The sequence below is a fragment of the Mandrillus leucophaeus genome, unplaced genomic scaffold (genome assembly GCF_000951045.1).
Source record: "Mandrillus leucophaeus isolate KB7577 unplaced genomic scaffold, Mleu.le_1.0 Scaffold351, whole genome shotgun sequence".
Lineage (NCBI taxonomy): Eukaryota > Metazoa > Chordata > Mammalia > Primates > Cercopithecidae > Mandrillus > Mandrillus leucophaeus.
Genome location: NW_012103710.1, coordinates 187,121 through 207,822, shown reverse-complemented (window position 1 = coordinate 207,822; position 20,702 = coordinate 187,121). Strand labels below are relative to the sequence as shown.

The window sequence follows — 20,702 nt, the reverse complement described above, 5'->3', positions numbered from 1 at the left end:
GAAGGCAAAGAGAATAAAGAATGGGTAGCAGAAGGCAATCATCAATACCAGCTACGACCACATGTCCAGCTGCAGAAATGAGGGCTGTAACTGTCATGAGTACTTCCTCGTTTTGTCAAAAACATGTTCATGCATGCATATACTCGTACTAAGAAAATATTTTCATTTCCTTTCTCCTTTATCATGTGACATAAGATTTACTGACTTCACATCAGCATTTAAGTATTGTTAACTCTATGTAATAGTATTTGGGTTGGGGACTGGTGTGTTTTCAGTTGTAAGGTTAGTTGTATGACCTTATTTTTGTCTTTATTTGCAGATTATGTATGGTCTCAGGAGGTGTATTCGGGTTCAAGTTGACGATGGGTAGACTTCTGATAGTTAATATTGAGTGTCAACTTGAATTCAAGGATGCAAAGTAATGACTTGTGATGGTTAATACTGAGTGTCAACTTTATTGGATTGAAGGATGCAAAGTACTGATGCTGGATGTGTCTGTGAGGGTGTTGCCAAAGGAGATTAACATTTGAGTCAGTGGGCTGGGGAAGGCAGACCCACCCTTAATCTGGGTGGGCACCATCTAATCAGCTGCCAGCAGGGCTAGAATATAAAGCAGGCAAAAAAAAAGTGAGGACTAGACTGGCCTAGCCTCCCAGCCTACATCTTTCTCCCATGCTGGATGCTCCCTGTCTTTGAACATCAGGCTCCAAGTTCTTCAGTTTTGGGACTCAGACTGGCTCTCCTTGCTCCTCAGCTTGCAGACGGCCTATTGTGGGACCTTGAGATCATGTAAATTAATACTTAATAAACTCCACTTTGTATATATATCTATCTATCCTATTAGTTCTGTCCCTCTAGAGAAACCTTATACACTTGATTATCAGAAAAGACAACAATTATATAAACTTCTTTTAAGACCATTTTGAGAAAGATGTATTTCTCACTAATTCATTATGAAAAAACGAGAATGTTAGTTCCATTTCACAGGCTTATTCACATAAGTGGGATAATAAAGTATAAGGTGAACTGTGTAAATGAATAGTTTTTATAAACACATGATAAATGCCTCCATCTAAAACTCTAATAATTTAACAAAATAATCAATGACTAAAGGAACACAATAAAAGATAATCAACCCGTCACATATTTTCTCATTAACATTTATATTGTACTTGTTTATTCCTTTTGTCTTTGGTAGCACATGTTACTAGATAAGCAACAGCAGATATTAAAACAGTCAAATAAGGGTACCAGAGGTAGTGCTCTATATGAAGGAAGATGATAAATAAACCCTGAAGTTTCTTTCTGGGTTGTCTAATACAACCAACCTAGAAAAATCTGCTCTCTGGGTCTAGGAAACTGAGAGTTCCATGCAAGTGGACTGGTCCACCAAAAGTTAAGAGGAGGAGGAGAAATAGCTATTCCCTTAGTAGTCACAAATGTAACACAGTCTCTTTTTTAGGATGAAAATATAAAACACTGTGGATCAGAGGTTATTATAGCTATTATTTAATATCCAAAGTCTGACATTCTCCAGTAAAAACAAGATTTTCTCACCCTGTCATTCACGAATAAAGTAATTCTGCAAATTGTATAAGTTTATTTTACCTTAAGGTTTCCTTAGATAAACTGGCAATTACCAATGAGAAGCTACCCAGGCTTTTATATTGAAGCTTATTTGAAAACTTACCCATTGTGCACTGCAGCTCTAGGATCACTGCTACTCTTCACTTTGATCATTAGTAAAGAGAGAAGAAGATAGAACATAGCCAAACCAAAGCACAAACGATATACAGCTTTATAGCCAACCAAAATATTACAAGGGACAACACCTTTCTCATTCTCACAAAATCCAGGAATCTAGAAAAACAAAAGGGTTTGATCCATCATTTTTTCATTAAGTAAAAGTAAAAATTACATGTAATCAAATAGTTTAAGTAAACGTTTAGAAAACTGGAATTTGCTTTACAATTTATGATGAATATGTACTCAAGATGAGTCTGATACATTTTAATCACATCCAGTGGGGAAAAAAGAGTTAAATCCCCATCTGAGCAAATCATAAACTATAATACCAACTCTATGCTGGATGGTTATTTTGAGTTACAGATTTATCCTACATTTTAAAAACTTGTATTCTACTTGAATAGCATGATATACTTGTTTTGGTAGTGTAAGTGCTATTTCTGAGACTACTGTTCAAAACTATTAATACATCTATTATTCATATATGTAAGAATAAATTATTTCCTCCCACTCCTTCCAGTCCCAGCACTCTAAAAAGAACTGCTTTTTCAGCACACTAGTCATGTACTAGTTTTCAAATCCAAAGGCTACTGCTTAATCACATTCCTTAATCCCATTTTTATATAGACACTATCCCTGTCATTCTTAAAACTTTCTTCCTAGAACCTGTACTTTTTTTTTTTTTCTGTTATCCCTTCCCTCCCAGTTTTTCCTTTCTCCACTAACTCCCTTAAGTAAGAGATTTTGGCAAAGTTCTAGCTCTGCTCACTCTGAATGATCTTCAGCATATGATGCCATGGTTTCAACATTCAATTTCTATCCTCAAGGCAGTCTCTAGCTGTGATTTCTTTTAAATTCCTTCATGTTTTCTACTTGCTGCTGTATATTATTATGGACTTCATGTTTGTGTCTACCCAAAATTAAATGCTAAAAGCCTAACCCTCAATGGGAGGATAGTGGGAGATGGGGTCTTTAGGTGGTAATTAAATCATGAGGGTAGAGCCCTCAGGATGGGATTAATGCCCTTATAAAAACACATAGAAGAGAGCTGCTGCTTTCTCTCAACAATGTAAGATGACCATGTGTAAACCAGGAATAAGACCCTCACCAGAACTTGACCATAGTGGCCCCTTGATCTCGGACTTTCAGCCTCCAAAACTGATAAATAAATTTTTGTTGTCTTAAGCCACCCAGCCTATGATATTCTTGTTATAGCAGCCTGAACTAAGACATATATATATATATAAATGTACACATGTACATGATACAATACCACCAAGTCAACATGTTAGAAGCTAAATTTATTACATGTTCCCCATCTCCTTCCACAACCTGACTCTCTCTAAAAATTTTTCTTTCTGGGTTAATAGCAACACTTTTCTCCCAGTTTTCTAGGATCAGAACCTGGTTGTTATTTATGATTCCATCACTGCCAATATTTCAATGCCAGGTTCAGTCAATTTTACATCCAGAAAATCTTACTTCAGGTCCTCTATTCTCTTCTTGATTATACCACTGCAACAGCCTCCATATTTAACTGCTTGACTTTTATACTTTATTAATTGTAAGATTAATCTTCCTAAAGTACAGATACTTTGCTCAAAAAGCTCTTTTATACTCATTATGCTTTCTAATTTTCAATCGCTGTATATGAAAGTTCTAACCATTCTTAGAATATCCTTTTTTCCATGACCCACTGAGATTCTGACACCTGATTAAAATTATACTTCTGTGTATTACCACAGTACATTTCCTGTACCACCATCAAAGAACTTAACAAGCTAATGTATATTATCTTTGTTTTTCCTAAAAGATTATGAACTACAACTAGGATTACATACTGTCATATTCTATATTATTCTGTTTACAATATCCCTGAATCAGTTTTATTCATATACATATATACCCTATAGCCTCAGTTAATCAATAAATAAGAAATGAGACTAACCTTATTCAGTTGTTCTTCCATTCCTGGTATCAACATTACACAAGCTACACATACTCCAACAAGTAAGAAAAGTGCATAGATCAGTCTAGTTACAGTGGAGTTGTTTCCACTAGGACAGCATCGGCATAGCAAACATGGGGCACTTCCACACAAACATGGTATCTGGGAAAAAGAATATTATTAAAAATATTATTAAAAGCCAGTAAATCAGTAGATCTTAAAATGATACAATGAAAATTGACATTCTATCCAAAAAAGAAAAAAGACTAAAAGTAATTACATCAAGGGACATAAGGTATTTGGTTCATATAAATTATCTATATACCACAAAACTTAGCAACTTCTAAGAAGGAGTAAAGACAAAAAAGCCCTTGGACTCTATGACAGGTAAAATGAACAAATCAGCTAAAACAAAAAGGGGGAAAAAATCATCAGTAGTAACCAAAGTTTAAATAAGAAAAGAAATGGAATATACATGAGTAGCACAGCTGCTAAACCCACCACCTCCAGCCCCTGCCCTTTAGCCCCCAGATACTAGACTGAAGAATACACAAAATTCTGAGGATTCTCAAATACATCCAGGTAGGAAAAAAAAAGTGAATTGATATGTTTTCCTTCTTTTGACCTGGTGATAGTGATAATAATGAAAACTACAACTAGAGTGAGCCAAAAAGGATAATAATACAACTGGGGCTAGCTAACTTTCTCCAGTGACCACCACACTAAACTAGCAGCATGCTCCCAAGGGAACAGAGACCACCACACTAAACTAGCAGCATGCTCCCAAGGGAACAGAATATCTTCCTGTCCAGGAGAGAGGAACACTGGTACAGAGTATTTACCAGTATCTAGGAAAGCCACAGAGTAAATATTCTCATAATACCATAACCTGGGCTGAGATGTCAGAATTCTAGAAGGTGGATGAACCAGATCTTCCAGGCCTAGAATTACAACTCTAGGGGAAAACAGTCTTAGATACCACAGTAAGGGAAGTTGTAGAAGCTAGAGAACTACACCAACCAATATAAGGTAAGAATAAAGCTGCTTTATATTAAACGTCCACAAGACAGAAATAAATGTCATGGCAACTATGTAAATGTACTTTAGCAAAAATTAAACATAAACATCTCCCCTCAGAAAAAGGAATGAAGAAAATATAAGGCATATGAAGAATTCAGTCTGAAATAAATATAATCCAGTAAGGAAATTCTCTACCAGTATTTCATTTGAGCTATAAAAAAATAACAAAAATATATTTTTTTTAAAAAAAGGAGACCTTAAAAATGAAATAAGAACAGAACACAATGGAAACTGGGAATCAAAGGGCTAAAGAAATGAGAAGGGGAAAAACAGACTTAACTAATAACTATCAAGAAACAAAACAGACATAGGTAAAAATAAAATTACTGATGAAAAAAGGCTTGGGATAATCACTATAAATTCAGGTCAAGATGGAGAAACCATGACCAGACTCATCCTCTTGACTTAAACAATGGAAAAAACAAGTTTTTCAGACAATGAACAACGCGCAATATCAAGCAGTAATTTCTAAGAGGAGACAATGTGAGCCCTATGACTGGCCCTTATTTTACCAATTGATCGATTGACAGAGTCTCCTTCTGTCGCCTAGGCTGGAGTGCAGTAGTGCGATCTCCGGTCACTGCAACCTTCCCCGCCCCCACCCCGGGTTCATGGGATTCTCCTGACTCAGCCTCCTGAGTAGCTGGGATTGCAGGCGTACACCACCACACCCAGCTAATTTTTGTATTTTTAGTAGAGACGGGGTTTCACCATGTTGGCCAGGCTGGTCTCAAACTTCTGACCTCAGGTGATCGCCTACCTTGGCCTCCCAAAGTGCTGGGATTGCAGGCGTGGCCCACCTTGACCGGCCCTTATTTCTGCCTGGGGAGAACGTCCACTGCAGGGAGGGTCTGGGAATTTTACCACCCAGAGGTGAAAAACTTTGTAATCCATGAGGCATTGGGTAGAGATATCAGAAGGCAATTAATACTGGAGAAAAATCAGCCATCAAACTGAAGGCTGCACTAGTTGCACTTAACGAAACCTAAAGGCAAATAAAAAGATCACACTGTCTCTAAGTAAAATCACCCAAGTCAAAGATAAAAGCCCAATAATATATATTTATTTTTTAATAAAAGTATATCCAGCACTGATCAAGGAAAAATTTACACTGGACAGCTAACAAAAAATTAGCAGGCAGGCAAAAAACAGAAAAATACAACCTATAATGAGGATCAATCAGTCAATATCAACCTGGAAATGATACAGATAACTGAGATCATTTATAAATAGGGCACTGTAGTATTATTGTAAGTGTATTATTTCACATGCTCAAGGAGGTAGAGGAAAACTTGATCATGTTACAGACAGACATGCAAGATAATTTAAAATTAAGACCCACATTGTACTTCTCCAGATGACAAAATAAGCCCCCTAAATATCGACAAGACAGAAGAAAAGATTAATAATGAACCTAAAGACATAAGAAACTAAATGATCCAAAATGAAAAAGAAATAAAAATAAGAAGATCGGAAATGTCGTGAGACAACTTTAAATAGCCTAATATAAGTGAAATTAGAGATGAACTTCAATTGGAGAGAAGTGAACTGGAGAGAACAGATACAAGGGTGCTTTTGAGGAAGTAACTGCCAAAATTTTTCCAATTTTATGAAAACTACTAATTCACAGATCCAGGAAACTCAACAAAGCCCTAGCAAAATAAACATGAAAACCACACCAAGTCACATCATAATCAAATTACTTTAAAAAAGTAATAATCAGAAAAATCTTAAAAGTAGGTAGAAAAATAAAATGTACATTATAAACTGAGGAACAAAGAAATAAATCACACTTCTAGTAAGAAACGGTTCAAGCCTAAAATTAGTACTGAAAGAAAAAATATATAAACAGAATTTTGTACTCAGTGAAAGTATCTTCCAAAAATTAAGGCGAAATAAAGACCATTTTGAGGAATAGAAAAGACAAAATAATCCAAACAAGCAGACTTAAACTGCCAGAGATGTTGAAGGAAATCCTCCAAGAAAGAAAATTATACCAGACAGAAATTTGGATTTGCATACAAAAGAAGAAAAGAAACAGTAAATAGATACATTCTTCTTATTTAAAAAAATGGGCCAGAATTACTGAGACTAAATCCAAAGACATCATAAGAAAATAATAGACAAATATCCCTCATAAACATAAACAAAAACTTCTTAATGATATTTTAGCAAGTCAAAAATAACAATATGAAAGTATATAAAAAGGGTAACATATTGTGACCAGGTAGAGTTTAGCCTGGAAAAGCAAGGTTGGTTCCACTTTTAAAAATCAACCAACGAACTCGACCATAAAAACAGACTAAAGAAAAAACATGGTCATCTCAATAGATATAGAAAAACCATTTGACAAAATTAAATACCGATTCATGATATAAACTGTCAACAAGGAACAGAAGATAACATCCTTAATTTGATAAATGGCATTTACAAATATCTATAGCTCTCATCCATAATTGATGATGGAAGTCTGAATGCTTTCCCCGTAAGATATCAAACAAGTTGTATTGGTCCCAGCCAATACAACGAGGTAAGAAAAAAACTAACACATAAAAATTGGAATGGAAGACACGAAACTGCCCCCTTCACATGTAGCACAACTGTCTACATAGAAAATCCCAAAGAGGGCCATGAACCATGGCTCACACCCGTAATCCCAGCAATTTGGGAAGCTGAGGCAGGACGACCATTTGAGCCTAGGAGTTCAAGGATATAGTAAGCTATGATAGTGCCACTGCACTTTAGTCTGGATGATAACAAAATAAAACAAACAAACAAAAAACAACAACAACAAAAATACCCCACAAAGAACCTACAAAAATGCAACTACAACTAACTCTTCAAGGTCACATGATTAAAAAGTCAATATACACAAATCAATCATGTTTCTACATATTAGTAACAACTGAAAACAAAAAGAAAATAGTTATAAATCTAACAAAACATAGAAAAGATCTCAAATAATGAAAACTACAAAACATTGGTGAAAGAAATCAAAGACCTAAATGAATGGCAAAATATACAGAGTTCATGGATTGGAAGACAATTATTTTCAAGATATCAGGTCTTTCCAAACTTATCTATAGATTCAGTCTAATTCCAATCACAATGCCAATATCAGATTTACAGAAATAAACTAGCTGAAAAGGCAAAAACACTAGAATAGCTCAAACAAGTCTGAAAAAAGAGCAAAGTTAAAAGACACACTACCTGATTTCAAGACTAGCATTAAAGTGACAGTAATTAGAGTGATACAGGGAAAAGGGTGGACACAGTAAGCAGAACACAATGAAGTTCAGAAATAGACTGATGCAAATATGATCAAAGGATTTTTGACAAAGATACCAAAGCAATTCACTATGGAAAGGATAATCTTCTTAATAAATGGTGCTGAAATAACTGGATATTCACACATTTTTTAAAAAGTTAACCTTAAGCCATAATCAAACCATATACGAAAATTAAGATTTCCTGGATACCATATAAAAAAAAGGACTCACAATAGAAAAACAAATGAATTGGGCTTCATTAAAATTAAGAACTTTTGCTCTTTAAAACACACTGCTGAGAATGAAAAAGCAAGCCATAAACTTGAAAATATTTGCAAGTGAGGTATGTGATAAATCATCGGCATCCAGAATATAAAAGGAACTCTAAAAACTCAGTAATAAGAAAACATACAACTCAATTAAAAAATGGGCAAAATATTTAAACAGATACTTTAATCAAAGGCATATAGACAGCAAATAAGCAAAGAAAAAGTGCTCAATATCATTATTAGGGAAACGTACATTAAAATCAGAGATACTACTACATGCATATTAGAACGGCTAAAAGGAAATAAACTGATACCAACTACTGACAAGAATGCAGAGTGACTAGAACTCTCTTACTTTGGTGGTGAGAATGAAAAATGGTACAATCATTTTGGAAACCAGTTTGTTTCTTATTTTTAAGTCAAACATGCACTTACTGTATGAATAAGCAAATCCACACTCAGATATTTATTCAAGTGAAATAAGACCTTATAATCACACAAAAAAAAACCTTTATGGGAATGCCTATAGCTACTTTATTTGTAATCATCAAAACCTAGAAAGGCTCCTCAAACGGTGAATGGATAAATTGTGGTATATCCAAACAAAAACAATACTAACAATAAAAACATATGGAGAATGAAACTCAGATGAATTATGTGCTAAGTAATAAGAAGCCAGACTCAAAAACTATATATTGTAGGATTCCATTAATATGACACTCTAGAAAGGCAAAATCCTAAAGACAGAAAATAGGGGTTGCCAAGGACAGGACAGTGCAATTTTTTAGGATGATCAATGTTCCAAAACGGTTACATGACTAGATGCACTTGTCAAAACTCATGGAACTGTATATTACAAAGAGTAAATTCTACTGTATATAAATTATACTTTAACTAAAAAAAGTTCTTAAAATAGAGAATACCCTAAATAAATGAATTAAAGGATATTCACAGATCTAATATAAGAAAAATTCCTTAGATGGAAAAATAATCTGTAAATCAAAAGAGCACACTACTTTTTGAGAAGAGGAAAAAAAGTGATAAAAGATTTAAACTCAGACTTATCTGGTTATTTAATTTCTAAAATAAAGAAAAACTCTTCAGCTACTCAGGCAGAAGAAACAAATCACCTATGCATGTGCAGAGTTGTTTTGGGAGGGTGTGGAAACCAGGCTGATATGAGACAGAATACAATACAGAAATAACTACAAAGTTCTGAAGGAAATTCGTATACTATATGTCGCTCAAGAATTTAGCAGACACTTTCAAAAACCAAAGATTCCGGCACCCATAAATCCTTTTTGAAAAATCTACTGATGACAAAATGTGGTCAATTAGGAGATGACATTAAAATAAAAAATTAGAGCAAAGCAATGGTAAGCCAAGGACTGGTAGAGAGCTTTGCATCCACTTAAGTTTAGAGCACTGGTTCTCAAACTGTAACAACTACCAGAATTACCTGGAGGGTTTATTAAAACATAGAATGTCCCCAGTCAACGTTTCTATGGTACAACATAATAGCGACATAAAAATGATAGTACAAAGTGTTTCTGGTTAAAGATGACAGACTGAATATATTAATTTACCTATGTTCCCTGTAGAAATCCCAATCAAATAAAAAATAAAGGTTTGGGTTTTTTTTTTTTCTTTAAAAAATAAGTAATAAAATATAAAAGTCAAAAAGAACTAGGAGAACAAATCTGGAAAGTAGAAAGTACAAGGTACTAACAGCCTTAACAGAGAAAGCTGAATTCTAAGTTATCAAAGGAAAAAGTTAACAAGCAACACAATTCATTCGGCGGAATACCCAAATAGTTCAGGAACTGGTGGCACCAGGAGTCTCTGTAAGCCGTACTAAGGGTAGAGTAAAAATAGATGATTGGTTGAATGTCTTTTCAAAGAGTAGTTAAGACTCCCAGATTTCATTCCATTTCTTGCACTAACCAACTGAAAAGGATAAAACATGAGGTTTGACAGGGGAACACCAAGAAGAGTTGACAAAAGGGGTTCCATACTAAAAATATAAAATTAAATCAAATTTTATGTACTGAATGTGAAGAACTTCATCATTCTTTCCCTCACTTGCCTTCCACAATGCAAGTATATTCCTCAGGTTAGAGACTGGAAGTGTACCCTGGATCTATCAATAGCCCTAGATAAATATCTGCATCAGGCTTCCACAATAAACTGGTTCAGCCAGATCACTTCACTGTAGTCACAGCTGACAAGTCCTACACCAAGCTCTTGAGTGTCCCACTCCTAAATATGAACAAATAGCTACTGACCACTGAATACTGAGGAAAACACTAAGATCAATGAAAGTGGGTGGAGTGGATAGGAGAAACTTGAAAAGAAATTATATTCAAACATAAAAGCATAAAAAAATCTAATACTTCTAATATACTTACAAAGTATATTAATTATATAGTATAGCGTACATCGTAAAGATAAAAATAAAGATTTTTTTAAAAAGGGAGAAAGACTGCTTCCATGAAACAAACACAGGATGCTATAAAAATGGAACAGAGGCCAGGAATGGTGGCTCACATCTGTAATCTCAGCACTTTGGGAGGCTGAGCCTGACAGATCACTTGAGGTCAGGAGTTCAAGACCAGCCTGGCCAACATGGTGACACAGTCTCTACTAAAAATACAAAAATTACCCAGGCATGGTGGTGCGTGCCTGTAGTCCCAGTTACTCAGAAGGCTGAGGCTTAAGAATTGCTTGGATTTGGGAGGTAGAGGTTTCAGTGAGCCAAGATCACGCCACTACACTCCATCCTGGGCGACAAAGCAAGACTTCGTGAAACAGAGAACAAAACAAACCTCTGGTAATTAAAAATGTTATAGCAGAGGTTTTTGTTGTTGTTTTTTGAGACAGTCTCACTCTGTTGCCCAGGCTGGAGTGCAGCCTTTACTAAAGTGCAGTGACATGATTACAGCTCACTGCAGCCTCAATCTCCCTGGGTTTAGGTGATCCCCCCACCTCAGCCTCCACAGAAGCTGGGATCACAGATGTGCTGGGTGTAGCTGGGACCACAAGCACACATCCCCACGCCTGGCTAGTTTTTTGTATTTTTTGTAGAGACAGGGTTTTGCCATGTTGCCAAGGCTGGTCGCCAACTCCTGAGCTCAACTGATCTGCCTACCTTGGCCTCCCAAAGTGCTAAGATTATAGGCGTGAGCACACCGCCCCTATAGCAGAGGTTTAAAAATTCAACAGAAGTCCAGTCAGTCAATAAAAAAACCTAAAAAACAAAATTCAATGGAAGTTCTGAAAACAATCAAGGAAATTTCTCAGAAAGCAGTGCAAAAAGCCAATGAGATGGGAAGCAGAAAGGAAGAAATGTCGAGTTTCAGTCCAGGAAGCACATTATCTGAATAACAGAAAAACAATGTAGAAAATACAGGTGAGAAAATTAAATAACTCAAGAAATGTAATTAACTGGTGGAGAAGAGAAGGATGGAGGGGTCATACAGAAAAAGTTTCTAAAATGACTTCAGAATACCCAGCAACAACACTGCAAGTCTACAAAGGAGCATCAAAATTCTGAGGGAAAATGACTTCCAATATAGAATTCTATGACCAAACTGTACCTCCTATGTGCTTCTGTCACGGAGCACTACACCAAAACATGGTCGTCAACCACAAGAAAACAAGCAATGAAGAAAAAAAGGGTTTCAACCTAAGAGAGAGGAAATGTACATCCTCATTTGAGGATAAAGTGAGATCCAGGATGAAAACAGTGACTATAGACTAGAGCAGGTCAAATGATTCTGGGAGAGATAACCTCCAAGGTTCGATCAATCATGACATGTATCTGAGAGATGCGTACAGCTGGGGAAAAGTCTGAGGTCAAATAATTTAAACACACTGAAAATAGGCTGGGCACAGTGGTTCACACCTATAATCCCAGCACTTTGGGAGGCCAAGGCAGGTGGATCACTTGAGGCCAGGAGTTATGAGACCAGCCTGGCCAATATGGCAAAATCCCATCTCTACTAAATACAAAAATTAGCTGGGTGTGGTGGCATATGCCTGTAATCCCAGCTACTCAGGAGGCTAAGACAAGCGAATCCCTTGAACCCGGAAGGCCAAAGTCGCAGTGAGTTTGCACCACTGCACTCCAGCCTGGGCAACGGAGCAAGATTCTGTCAAAAAAAGAAAAGAAAAGAAAGTAAACCAATGAACACAAAATTTTGTGCATGAAAGGAAAAGTCTTTGTATATTTGTTACAAGGCTGACCTATGAAGAGCATTACACAAATAAAGAACTAATATTTAAGTGCTTACTATAGCTTTACAGATATAAACTTATATAAATAGTCACAATAATGTTCATTTACCCTAATTATTCAGTATTATGGAAAGCTATGGGGACATCAATGAGTGTATGTGATTTTGGTGGGGGTAGGGATGAGGGCCAGTTGAAATCAAGGGATGATTGCTAAATCTTCATCTTCCATAGTTAGAAGACAGTGTCTAAAACAAACAAATAAAATCAAGAATACACTATATGTATGTTAATTAGAAATGTGGCAATAAATACCAAAAGAAATACTGTCTCCAAAGGGTGGAAATGGGAGTAGTACTATTTTTCTTAAGCACACAGAGAAATATGTACATACAGAATTATGAATTAAAAAATTTGAAAATCATACAATTAATTAACCCTGGGAACTAGGGGAATGGGTGAATATTGATTTATTCCACTTTTCAGAGAAGTGAATCTAAAATTAAAATGTCCTTAAAAATTTACTCCAACTTCAATGTTTTATACAATGTTTTTCTTAAACTTAAAACAGGCTTTCTTAACCATGGTATTATTGATATTTTGGGCTGAATAATTATTTGTTGTTGGGGGCTATCCTATACATTGTAGATTTAGCAGCATCCCTGTCCTCTACCAACTAACTAGATGCTAGTGGCACCCCTCACCCCAGGTTGTGACAATGAAAAATGTCTGCAGATATTGCCAAATGCCCACTGGGGAGCCAAACTGTGTCCAGCTGAGAATCACTGCTATAGAAACATCTCCTTAGAAGAATCTTTTTAGGAAACTCTTCTGACAAATGTTAACATTCAAGAATTACTTTTTTTCTTTTGTTAAATTCAAGAAAAATTAATTTCAATGCTTTGCTTAAAAATGTCTAAAATGTTGCCATTCCTAAGAATGTACTTTTGTCTATTCATCCACCCACGTGTATACAAATACACAATGCACCCATGCATTGTGAGAGAAGGAAGATTTTGAGGGGACATTTTTATTTAACTTCTACTCTGCATTGCTTGACCATTCATAGCAACTATAAATTATTTCTATAAAACAAGTCACTGTATTAACAAAAATTTAGGAGAGGTTGGCAAAAAATACGCACTTAGTAATCACTAGTTCTTAACGACTTAACTACATTAAATATCTTGATAGGTATTGTATATAAGGTTCAGTCATTAAAAAAAAAATCAATTCTGTCTACTCACTAATATCAATGTTGAGACTGGGATGGGGAAAAGCATGTAAGTAGGTATTAGTGATTGGTAATGTTGTAGTTATAGGATTAGTTGGTATGATGTTTATAATGTTTGAAGTAATTACCAATCGAAAAAAGAAACAACTATGCATGAATAAAAAATTATACTGCCATGAACCAAGGATTATAATCAATCTAATTCTAGGCCTCTTAGCTGCAAACAAAAAGTGAACAATTTAACACTCCAATTTCTGCTCAGTGCTATTACACATAATTTATCTCTTTTTAGTTTAGCCATTTTCTACAATTATTTTACAAATAAGGAAAAATCTTACTAAATTTGAGTAAGCCTGCAGAAACTTGTACTAACAACGAATGAGGCTGGTTTGTTTTTAATTCTGGCTTACCTGATCTAATTTAATGATCTGAATCTTACTTTTTTTTTTTTTTGGTCTGTTTTTTGTTTTGTTTCGTTTTGGACACAGTGTCTTACTCTGTCGCCCAGGCTGCAGAGAAGTGGCGCCATCTTGGCTCACTGCAGCCTGTGCCTCCTGGGCTTAAGCGATTCCTCTGCCTCAGCCACCCGAGTAGCTGGGATTACAGTTGTGCGCCATCACAACCGGCTAATTTTTGTTTTTTTTGTTTTGTTTTGTTTTGTTTTCTGAGACGGAGTCTTGCTCTGTTGCCCAGGCTAGAGTGCAGTGGCATGATCTCGGCTCACTGCAACCTCTGTCTCTCGGTGCAAGCAATTCTCCTGCCTCAGCCTCCCGAGTAGCTGGGACTACAGGCATGTGCCACCACGCCCAGCTAATTTTTTTGTATTTTTAGTAGAGATGGGGTTTCACCATATTGACCAGACTAGTTTCCAACTCCGGACATCAAGTGATCCATCCACCTCATCCTCCTAAAGTGCTGGGATTTCAGACGTGAGCCACCGCGGCAGGCCCTGAATGTTACTTTGGAAAAGTTGAATAAATTTTAATTTCATCAAAACCTCTAAGTAAATGAGCACATTAACTGTTAAGAATGTGGAAGAGATGGTTCCCTTCAATGACTATCGGCCTGCACTAAAATCAAACAATGAATAGAGACAGAGGCACAAGAAGAAAAGGGAAAAAGATTACTGAAACTGCAAACAATAAAATAAATTCCAAACCGGGCACAGTAGCACCTGCCTGTAGTCCCAGCTACCTGGGAGGCTGAGGTACTAAGACTTGAGCCCAGGAGTTCCAAGATGCAGTTCACTACGACTATCCCCTGCACTTCAGCCCGGCCAACACACTGAGACCCCCGTCTCTAAAAAACTGCTTCACTGCTGCTACCTTTTTAATTTACTTCGCTATTAACACAGAAACTAAAAGGTAGTGTCAATTTTATCACGGACATTCTTCTAATCAATAAAGGTGGCGATCTATATTGTAAAACGGAAAACATGTATCTCATCTTTTAAATCTCTATTATATACAAAAAAAACTACAGCATGCCTACTTCATAAGTGGGCAAGATACGACATTACAAATTAAACTGCGTAACATCTTCCAATAAAAACCGATGAAAACAATCTTACATGATAATCAAATATCAGCTTTCAAAACTGTTTATTACACTAAATATGCCTTTGTATGAAAGTCAATAATTAAACTCTCTAATATCTTGAGAGAAAATATTCCAGGTTTCCGTGCAAGAAGAAATATCATGTAATCAAGAGAACAAACTGGCTGGAGTAATAATCTCCACATCATTATTTGATTAAAATTCAACATTTTTAGTTCAAGACATATGAAAACCTTTTTGAAAAGAGTATATATAACGGAATTATTTGGGAAGTCAGAAAAGCAATTGTTAGAAACAGAATTAAGAAATTCCAGACTAAAGAAAAGTGATTTGAATCCAAATACCTCGCCTAAAATTACAAATATCTTTTATTAACTGCACTGCCAATGTTTTGCCTACTATTTTGGAGGGGGCAGAGATTATTTTAAATAAACTGAAATAAATTTATGCCACATGGACCAAAGTCTTGCCACTATACTGAAAATAGTTTTACTCTAACAATCCTTTAATGAAAATGTAATGTACAGCGAATTAAGCATGAAATTTCAGATGACACACGCATGCCTTGTGCCTAATGACAATTTGGTCTTTAGGCACAAAACATGTGCGTGTCATCTGAAATTTCAATTTTAAGCTGAAATTTGAAATTGACACCTCAAACAGTCATGGCAGAGCTATGACTACTTGTTTCAAAAACAATATTATTACATTAACATTACTGCCAGGCGGTCCCAAATGACGACAAACACTTTTTAATCATAATCTGCGCCACAGAACAAAGAGGGCGACATGAATCCAGGAACGACAGTGCGGCAGTCTGAGGTCGCCGGGAAAGAGATGACAACAGAGTGGGCACCCCACAGAAGGAAAGGAGCAAAGACCTTTGTAGAGATGGCTTAGGCAGATACAAACAAACCCATGAAAAGGGGCCTGAAAGAATGGGAGACAGCGCTCACCAAGCAGGGGTGGGGGAGGGGTACTATTCTACTTCTCTTCCTCAATTTGGGTCATCTTCCCATCGCCACTACACCTTACGGCCAGTGATCAGTTCTTCGCAAGACCTAAAGCTCTGAAGCGAACTCTGAGTGACGAGAGGAGACGAGAAGAAAACGGGGACAGAGAGGGCACTCCCTGTTGGGTGGGGCACCACATTCCCGCCGGGCTCACCCAACCCCGGCTCGGGTCGCCTTCTCTTTAGTCTCTCCCACTACCACCCAGAGGCCGCAAAAAGCACCTTACCCAGCTCGCCATGGAGCACAGCCCCAGGACGCTCCCCATCTCCACAACGTCACAAGAGCAGCGGATACAGACAAGATGGAGACAGCGCCTTTCTCGCCTTTCCGAGATTATTTACTATTTGCGAGACACTTCCGGCACAGAGCTCAACCCGCCCCTCAGCCTCGCGTCACTTCCTTCCAGGCCAGGGTGGGATAAGACACGGAGCGGGCAGCGCTGAGATTGCGCGTGCGCGTCACTAGATGGCCCGGCTGTCCTCCTTCCTAGAAAATTTCCCAAGGACTGCTGGCTGGAAACTTAAGGCTAGTGTGGATCTGACGGTAGTTTGCCAAATTAAGAAAACGGTGTGAGCAAAACCAACCTTTACCTACCATTAACTTGAATTTGGGCATTAGTAGACAACAGAGCTGAGGTGGTGGTTGACGTTTTGCCCTCCTTCATCTGAGGAGCCTCTCTGCTTTTTAGGGAATTGCTTCCTCTTTCTTAGTGTTTGTCTGTCCTAACTCCACTTATTTCCCATTTTTCCCACTTTTGCATCCTGTTTTGCGCTTATGTTCACAACGTATTCCTGCAGCCCGCTGCCTGGAACAAGTTTTATTGGGATATTTATCATTCATCTATGTGCTTCAGTTTCTCTGTATCATTTCTGTTTGCTATTGACTTATATTTTAATTTCTTGTGCTGTTAAGATGTTACAAAAAATTTGCACATTAAAATTATTTTTAATTAGATAAGACATACTAATTATCAAACTCATACATTGATTTCGAATGTCATGAGCTGTTGAGGCATGTGGAACGCTTGCATATTAGGTGATGATGCACATCTGCAGGGAATGCATTCCTATAAAAGTTCCAGGTTTTTTTAGAGTTATTGGTTTTTGAAAATATTCTGGGAAACAGCTCAAACTTGAAATAGTCATTCCTATAACTAATAATAAGAAAGTGATGTAAAATCTACAAAAATGGCATGGGTCGAGGTGGGGTAAACACCTGAGAATCTGGAAGAATATCAGAATCCCTACTCCTAATTATTGTAACCACTAAGGGACAATCTTGCCTTATTCTTCTTTGCCTTATCAGTGGTTTTGTAGACCACTCTTAAAGTATTATAATAGAGCATCCATAAGGTTTAAAGAATTGTGGAAATGCCTGTAATCCCAGAACTTTGGGAGGCCAAGGTGGGCGGGTCACAAGGTCAGGAGTTCAAGACCAGCCTGGCCAGCATGGTGAAACCCCATCTCTACTAAAACTACAAAAAATTAGCCGGGCATGGTGGCACGTGCGTGTGATCCCATCTACTCAGGAGGCGAGGCAGGACAATTACTTGAACCCGGGAGGCAGAGGTTGAGTTGCAGTGAGCCGAGATTGGTCCACTGCCCTCCAGCCTGGGCCACAGAGTGAGACTCTGTCTCAAAAAAAAAAAAAAAAAAAAAAATTTGTGGAAATGGATATTACAAACCTAACAATATTTTTAATTATGCTAAACTTAAAGTAATATGTTATTTATGGGAGAAAAGAATCCTATTATCTCAAGTCCTTAAACTTTTCAAAGTATCAGAGAAGGAGACAAAAAAGACTTATATGCAAGTAACTTTAAGGTTGAATATGTTGATTAGACAAATGGAGAATGGGTCTTTTAAAATTTAAATTAGCGCAGGTTCTTGTCTCTTGCTACGTTCAAGAGGGTTTCTGAGATATTCGTAAGTTCTTGCACTATTCAGTAGAGTTTTTTCACCTGAGATATCCAGAGTTAAATACAAAAGTCCTTGTTAATCTTTCTGGAATGTAACACTTGGCCTTGAAATACATTAAAAAAAAAATTACTTTTATTTAACCTGTAGGCTATGTGGAGTGGAATTTGCTCACTTAAGTTGTTATATATACAACATTAATTAGACACGACAGTATATAAATTATAAACTGTTTTATTCATTAGAAAAGTCTTCGACATCAGTCTTGTTTTACTCATTGCCAACTATGAAAGAAAATTGAAATGATGACTTTTTCAAATATCAACCCAAACACAGCTCAAAGCATAGTTTTCTCAATGTATACCAGCTATTAGTAGGAGCACCCATTTCTCCAGGCGACTTCCTGTAGCACACATATAACATACAATGCCAAAATACAAATTAGTCTAAGTAAGTACATTAGTAAAAAACATTCTATCTAGCCAAGCATGGTGGCTCACACCTGTAATCTCAGCACGTTGGGAGGCCGAGGCAGGCAGATCACCTGAGGTCAGGAGTTCCAGACCAGCCTGGCCAACGTGGCGAAAACCTGTTCCTACTAAAAATACAAAATTAGCAAGGCACGGTGGCACACCTCTGTAATCCCAACTACTTGGGAGACTGAGGCTGGAGAATCGCTTGAACCCAGGAGGCAGAGGTTGCGGTGAGCTGAGATCGTGCCACTGCATTCCGGCCTAGGCGACAAGAGCAAAACTCTGTCTCAAAACAAACAAACAAACAAAAAAAGCCATGCTATCTAATAACTCAGTTCTCTGACTTGATTAAGGGCTAGTATGCCAAGAAAACCAAAAAAAATTGGAATGCTGATTTTTTTTTGAGAATGTTACTAAGTAGACATGCTGGAAAAAGTTTTCAGATAAGCTTGGATAGTACTGCCTGTTATATTCTCTTGTGACTGATGTTGCATATTAGCATGTTGAATTCCTTCACTCCTAATGTTTTCTAAACTTGACCTTAAAAAATCTTTTTTTTTTTCTGATGAAACATGTATTAATATGCATTGTAGTTATTCTGTGAAATATAGTTTAAGAAATACTGATGGAGGGAAGGATGGACTTCATAGCCTTCTGGTAGCCTTCCTAGAATATCTTTTCTCATGATTAAACCTTTGTTCCATATGTGGCATCAGAGAGCTGAAGGTTATGTTCTCTGTCAAGAATCAGAGCATTTGAATGCTCTGTGTTATCAATTAAGGACAAGACATAAACTTTAACATTCAAATAAATGGTATGTAAAATTAATAGTCTCTTAAGGAAATTCAAGAGAAAGACCAAAATACTTGTCAGAATAGACATGCACAGAAATGGGCTGGGAGAACTATGGAGTACTATAGTCAGGCTTAAGGTTTTCCCTAGAAGATAGTCCAGGTTCATTCTCACATATGGGTAAATAAAGAATCTCCCAGATAAACTATAGTTGTGATTATTGTACCCTGAGAAAAATGTAAAGCAGGATTACCAGGCTTATCCTAGTCATAGTAAAAATTTCAATAATGGATTCACAAAAATCAATATTAACCAATGTAATTTCAGAATGATTTAGGTACAAAATTTAGGTTTATGTAAGTTACTCTCAAATATAGATTTGTCAATTATCAGTCATTTCGGTTTGTTGTTATTGTTTTGAGACGTAGGCTTGCTCTATTGCCCAGGCTTGAGTTCAGTGGCCTGATCTCGGCTCACTGCAACCTCCACCTCCCAAGTTCAAGCGATTATCCTGCAACCTCTGTCTGGAGTGCAGTGGCCTGATCTTAGCTCACTGCAGCCTCAGCCTCCTGACTAGCTGGGATTTCAGGCATGTGCCAAAATGCCTGGCGCATTCAATTTTTGAGAGAATACTAAAAATAATAATTTTATTTTCAGAATTCACCAGCATGGTAATAAAACCACATCTTCAGCATAAAGGAAAATAAATGTCTATAACCTTTCACCACCTCTTGTAATTCCTGTTGAAATCCATAAGGTTATGCTGGGTGCAGTGACTCACATCTTAATTCCAACACTCCGGAGACTGAAGCAGGAGGATAGCTTGATCACAGGAGTTAGAGACCAACCTAGGCAACAGAGTGAGACTTCATCTCTATAAAAGTTAAAATAGGCCAGGCGTTGTGGCTCACGCCTGTAATCCCAGCACTTTGGGAGCCCGAGATGGGTGGGTCACCTGAGGTCAAGAGTTTGCGAGCAGCCTGGCCAACACTGTGAAACCCCATCTCTACTAAAAATACAAAAATTAGCTGGACGTGGTGGCTTGCGCCTGTAGTCCCAGCTACTCAGGAGGCTGAGGCAGGAGAATCGCTCGAACCTGGGAGGCAGAGGTTGCAGTAAGCCGAGATCGCGCCACTGCTCTCCAGCCTTGGTAACAGAGTGAGACTCTGTCT

At 37.2% G+C, this 20,702-nt stretch overlaps 1 protein-coding gene across 1 annotated transcript in view; it reads right to left on the bottom strand.

Moving 5' to 3' along the window:
• The window catches only part of SERINC1 (serine incorporator 1), a 28,026-nt gene extending 11,245 nt beyond the window's left edge, over positions 1–16,781 (bottom strand). The window contains exons 1-3 of the mRNA XM_011989381.1: positions 16,576–16,781; positions 3,695–3,856; positions 1,691–1,860 (exon numbers count right to left, since the gene is read on the bottom strand). Coding sequence (XP_011844771.1) covers positions 1,691–1,860; positions 3,695–3,856; positions 16,576–16,614 — 371 coding nt within the window. The 5' untranslated portion in view covers positions 16,615–16,781. The remainder of the gene's footprint in view (positions 1–1,690; positions 1,861–3,694; positions 3,857–16,575) is intronic.
• Positions 16,782–20,702: the final 3,921 nt, after the last annotated feature.